Source organism: Curcuma longa, chromosome 16, assembly GCF_044706935.1.
Source record: "Curcuma longa cultivar G26 ecotype Majalengka, Jawa Barat chromosome 16, ITB_CL_G26_1.1, whole genome shotgun sequence".
NCBI classification, from domain to species: domain Eukaryota; kingdom Viridiplantae; phylum Streptophyta; class Magnoliopsida; order Zingiberales; family Zingiberaceae; genus Curcuma; species Curcuma longa.
This window is the reverse complement of record NC_133876.1, coordinates 12,044,784-12,050,759: the sequence shown is the minus strand read 5'-3', so window position 1 is coordinate 12,050,759 and position 5,976 is coordinate 12,044,784. Positions and strand designations below refer to the sequence as shown.

The window sequence follows — 5,976 nt, the reverse complement described above, 5'->3', positions numbered from 1 at the left end:
TTATTTTACGATTGTCAACCTCGCAATTTTACTTATGTCCAACATGATAAATATGTTACTTGGGAACCAACTCGACTACGCCCCTACCCCTAAGAGCATATCATTTCCTTATCTAAGTTTACGTACAATATAATCATCTTTGTTTTCCTATGTATCGAAAAATCATCACTTGCTAGTGCTCCATGCAATTGGAGATTGTGTTTCACCAAAAGACTTATGAATAAGAGGATTCCCTTCTTATGTGGAAATTTAAATATATATGCACAAGATCTAATTGTTGGAAATGTGAATGGAAATAAGGAAATAGGAGGATGGAGAAGACTCTTATATGAAAGAGTTTTAGTTTCACATTGGTAGTTGAGGGGCAACTTGATTGGTTTATATTGTATCACAAGCATTAATGTTGTGAAGAAATGTATGGAGAGATACTTTCTCACGCGTGAGTGTGTAAGGGGTGCAAATCTAGGGCTTGGATTGCACTACCTGCAAGGTAACTTGTGTGCGAACGCGATCTGCGCGTGTTGAATGTCGGACTGGTCAAGGCATAATTTGCCCAAGCGGATCAACTAATATTTTGCCATCCCGTTCCATTTTTTGTAACGGACGAGTTAATGACTTGACATTGAAACGGTGATAGAGAGCCTTTGGGTGTAATCAGTTCGCCGGTAACGATCTGTGTTTGATCGTTTTGCTGGTCCTGCCGTTGTATTCTGGGAAATAGACGTCCGTCGTGACCTCTAAGCACCGTCAGAGGAGACGAATCTATTTTAAAGAAACTGCGTTGAACGCAGGCCTCGGCATCATCCATCTCGGCTCTCGGTGTCTCGGCACTCGACATCACGATCTCGGTGTCTCGACACTCGATCGGCATCTTAGCCACTCAACGTCTCAGACTCGGCATCTCGGCTCACGGCGTCTCGTCACTCGATGTCTTGGACTTGGCGTCTTGACTCTCGGCGTCTCGGCACTCGGCACGGCAAGTCGGCTCTCGGCTCGACACTCGATAGTTGGCCATTCGGCACTCGGCTCTTGGCAGTCGACCACTCAACACTCAGCCACTCGGCTCGGTAACTCGACCACTCGGCTCGGTAACTCGACCACTCGGCTCAATAGTCGAACTCGGTCACTCAGCTCTCTTAGGTAAAGATTGACAAACACTAATAGCATCAAATTTTATAGTAAAGAGTAATTAAACAATACAGACGCTCAACTTGAATACAGTGGATTTTTCATCATCACAATGTCGTTCACGAAATTTGATGATCCTGATAAGAAGAACAACAGGTTGATTTTTCGTAATCATCTGAGTGACAATGTCGTACTCTTCTTGCTAATGACAAGCAAATAGATATCAAATTACCTAATTTTACATGGACCACATCTTATAAATAATAGTGACTCGGATTCTATTATCATTTCAGTATTAATAATAAAATTCGAATTAACATGTTCTACGTATATAAACTTATATCTAATAATATAAATTTATAATTAATATTAAGAACTCATCGAATAGTAAAATTAAATCCAACAAAGTACATTCCTGTTTGAAGAATGACTAGCACTTTGTTGCTTTTGGTGGAAGGCTCCAAAGAAGAGTGTAGTGTTAGAGTGGCGTTTTGTAGTGGTGCCGTGGTGGCTTGTCCAAGCCGCGAACACCTTTCACTTGGGCCCCATTGGTGCCTCAGATGGGCCCCATTGTACACTAATGGCGAGTGAGTGGCAAAGGCCTACTTTGTGTGTCTAAGCTTATCTTGACCTTACTTGATTTAAGCTTGTTCAATTTGTCTTCCGATTGCTCGACTTGGCCCGCTCGGCTTGATCAACTAGACTAACTCTCTCTTTTCGTCCTACTTGGTAGAGCTTTTCTCGAGCATTCATCATGTTTAACTCGTTTGTTTCTCGAGCATAAGGAAGATCATTTCATCTCAAATCATTGATGGAAACATCGAGAGCGAAAGCCTAGCCGCCTTGTTAACAATAGTTGTGACTTGATATATATATATATATATATATATATATATATAGAGAGAGAGAGAGAGAGAGAGAGAGAGAGAGAGAGCTCGAATCGACGATTCTGAGACGCGATTTTGGGATAGGTGGGATTTTGTTTCGGAAGGAATCGGGGCCACGGGAGACGCATGCAAAGCGGAAAAATCATGCCAGGTCAGCAGGCGCGGACGAGCAAAGAGTCACGCAGTATATTAAAACTATATATATATAATCATAAAGATATCCTATTTCATTTAGATATTTACTCTTTCCAAATATGTTACAGAGATATGTCGTTTTAATGACTCGAATAAACCGGTTTTGTATTAGTTACTTATTATAACGCTTGTTAAGCAAACAGTACGAGGGCGTTACAAGGTGCGAGATCTGCGAACGCCGGCGGCCCGTTCACCACCTCCCACTCCACCGTCTCCTCCGGCGAGCCGGCGGTTGGCGAGACGGTCCCTACGCCGACGTCCATCCCGCTCCCCACCACGTAGATCTTCCTTCTCCCTTTCTCCCCTGCGGCTCCGCCGCTCCCGATCACCGCGTAAGGCCGCCTCACTTCGGCGGGCACTCCTCCGCCAGCCACCGCCCTCCACCTGTCGGTCCCTTCGTCGTACGCCTTCACCCGCCCGTCGCCGCACTCAGATATGACGTAGAGACGGCTGCCGGCAACCGCGCTCGCCCCCGTCCACCCCTCCCGCATCCCCACCCGCATCTCATCCCACGCGTCCCGATCCGCGTCGTAGACTCCACCGCAGGGCGAGGACTCGAACGGCCAGGTCCAGCCCTCGGTGAGGTACATCCGCTGGCCGACCACCGCGGCGTCGTACCGCGCCATCCCGCGTCGCATCCCAGCCGCGGGAGCCCACCGGTCCGCCTCCGGGTCGTAGCACTCCACCGCAGAGATCCCGCCGTCGCCTCCCCCTGCGGCGAAGATCCGATCCCCGATCGCGCCCGCAGCGAAGAAGCACCGCGGGGTGGGCATCGGCGCGGCGGCGCACCAGGAGTTGGTGGCGGCGCGGTAGGCGAGCAGGGTCTGCAGCGGGGACTGGGTGTCGGACCGCATCCCTCCGAGGACATACAGCTCGCCGCGGCTGGGTAGGGCGGCGCAGGCGAAGGCCGGGGGGCAGAGCGGGCCGTCTCCCCCCACCGGGAGAGGCATTGGGGGGAGCACGAACCAGCGGCGCGTCCGCGGGTCGAGTGCCTGCCACTGAAGCCGAAGGGTGGCGCGATCGAAGGCGAAGACGAACAAGTACGGAAGCGACCGCTCGGCAGCCGCCTCCGCCTTGCAGCGGAGGAAGGAAGTGCTGGAGAGGGTGCGATTCCAGGCGGAGGAGACGGAGCGGGCGAGAGGCTGGTAAGGGAAAGGCAAGTGGAGGAGGCAATGCTCCGCCACCTCGTCGGGCAATCCAGGGATCAACTGCTCCCCTTCCGCCTCCACCTCCACCTCCGCCTCCGATCGCCGCCGTGGCACATGCTCCTCCTCCACCACCACCGTCGACGCGCCGACCATCTCCACCGGCTCCAAGCGCGGGGGCACAGACCTCAAATCGATCGAATTGGTAAGTGCCCTCTTCGATCCCAATTAAAAATTCGATCTTTTTTCCTTCTGAAGCAATAGAAAGTATAGAAAGAAGAAGAATCCCTTCTATTAGGTTTGGGGCAGTAGTGTATCTATATAAAGCAGCCAATCATGTGATGAGCTTCCAAACAGAGGTGAGGAAAAGCCAGGGAGGAGTGGTGGCGGTGGTGGTGGTGGGTCCGCCGGTCGTCGTTCCGTGCACCGCCGGACCCACAAAATGTCCAAATTAGGAGAACATTTCACTTTTCTTCTTGATTTTTAATTTATTATTATTATTTTTACTTTTGCCCTCACAGAATTCAGTAAATTAACCCTTTTTTTTTGTATCTTTAGTTAATGCCTAAAGCATTCAACTTACTTAGGCCCTATTTATTTGAGAGGATGAAACTAAAAAAGATTTATATGATGAAATTTTGTTTCTTCTACTTATTTTAGATATGGAGTCCTATTATATCAAATTATTCTTTACCAACTCGATTAAAAGTTTTCAAACATGATCAAAATAACTTTAACACTATCGTGATCATAACTATTACAATAACATTAGAATAAGGATGCAATGAACAATATAATGTGATGCTCTTTTGATATTTTTTTCAAATTTGTGATCAATTACTATCTCTGTGATTATCTTTGAATTATGATATCATTTTATTCTTGGATTTCTTTTGAAAATCATTTCACTTTGCTTCCTAATTTTTGAAATTTTCTGAAATTTCAAATTTTGGAGGACAAAGCCAGTTAAAGATTGTGGACCTTTGTGGCTCATCAAGGTGCAGTTGCAGGGACACCAGTGCCCCACAGGTGTTCGACAAAATTATCCCAGCAGGCAGTAAACCATCAGCTCAATCTTCTTCTTCTCAAAGTTGCCCGACAGGTATTTCTGAGAAATGACTCAGAGGGCTTATAATGATCAGATTCCATCCCAGATTCGTATCGGTAAGGATACTGGGGAATTCTGTAGTGCCCAGTCTTATCTTAGAGACAACAATGGACCGACGACAACGACGGTGGAGTGTTGGTTTGAGCCTTTGCCAAGGTTAGTATGGAAACATTGATGTCAACTTCTTTTGACATGTTTAATTAGTAGTCTTTATCTTTGATTCCTTGGTCCCTGGGTTTGATTAGAATGATTCATGGTGGTGGAATAATATGGCCAGGGAAGAAAAGTTGAGTGGGGTTACTTTGAGTTGGGTAAAAGTCAAGGCATGAGCTGATAAGTGATAACTTGTCATGATTTTGAGCAAGTGGATGGGTTCCACCAAACCTAATTCTCATTCAAACGAGTGGGGTTTGGCTTTGAATTGAGTAGTTTTGGTTGATTTCTGTATTTACGTCAAACTTAGTATGAACACTATTTGATTCTACTTAATTCATTTCTTGAGATCAAAGTGAACTTATGATACCAAATTGGCAATCACATTAAATGCAAGATAGACTATGAAAATGAACTCCTTGTGCATTTTGCACTCAGTTCTTGAAAAGCAATGAGGAGCTTATGCGAGTGTAGTTTTATCACTAGTTTTACTAACAATACATGTCCCTTGGCATTAACATAAATTGATCTTGGAGGGACGAATATGGAGCACCATGTACACCAAGTTCTTTAACAATACAGATGGAAGTAAACTCTCATTTCAAAGATGATGAATATTGAACTGATGACCTTGGCTATGACTATTAAAGTCTACCAACTTAGTAAGTTAACACCTTCATCTCGGATACAATTCAGATTCAAGAACAATAACTTGAGATAGATTTCTCAGAGTCAGGAAATAATAAACTACTTAATATAAGTTTCGGATTCAGATTCAGATTCAAACACTATCAAAATCCTAGATACTTAACCTGCTGTATGATTTGTTTCTACAGGGGAACAGGGAGGATGAACTTGTGGAAGACAATGAGTAGAATCTTTAATCTTATGTGTGTCTCCTTCTCTGATATAATTTTTAATGAATAGAACACACATGGTGATAACAGGTAGAGAGGCCAAGAACAAATGTCTTTGTCGAGGGAACATGAGATGACTATGCCTTTGGGATGTTGCATTGAACTCTGTAGCCGTTCTTGTGGAGATTGATGCGAGCTGTTGGGACTTCCAACTCTTCTTCCTCGACAAATGCAAGGTCGGTTGGCATCAGATTCTATCTGTCTCATTTTGTTAATGTTAAAATGTCCTCTATATTTTTATTTTACTGTCAAAATCAATCCTCTCCATTAGTGATAGCTTACTGTGAATATTTTTGTTTTAAATTAAAACTGTATTCTTCTTCCATGCGTGTTTCAGGGCTTTAATTGCACAACCAGTTGCAATATAATATGTTTCCATCAGATTGATGATTGCTCATTATTTACTGGTTTGAAATATTCCACTCCATGTTTTAGTTTAATCA

General features: G+C 44.9%; 1 protein-coding gene across 1 annotated transcript; it reads right to left on the bottom strand.

The window, feature by feature from the left end:
- Positions 1-2,262: 2,262 nt before the first annotated feature.
- Positions 2,263-3,629, bottom strand: LOC141847724 (F-box protein AFR-like). The gene has a single exon (XM_074735791.1). It carries the CDS (start codon positions 3,509-3,511, stop codon positions 2,342-2,344), a length of 1,170 nt encoding a protein of 389 aa, XP_074591892.1. The 5' UTR covers positions 3,512-3,629; the 3' UTR covers positions 2,263-2,341.
- Between the last annotated feature and the right edge of the window lie 2,347 nt (positions 3,630-5,976).

Excerpts from the sequence above, each read along its gene's own strand:
- LOC141847724 (XM_074735791.1), bottom strand. The coding sequence starts at position 3,511 with ATGGTCGGCGCGTCGACGGTGGTGGTGGAGGAGGAGCATGTGCCACGG.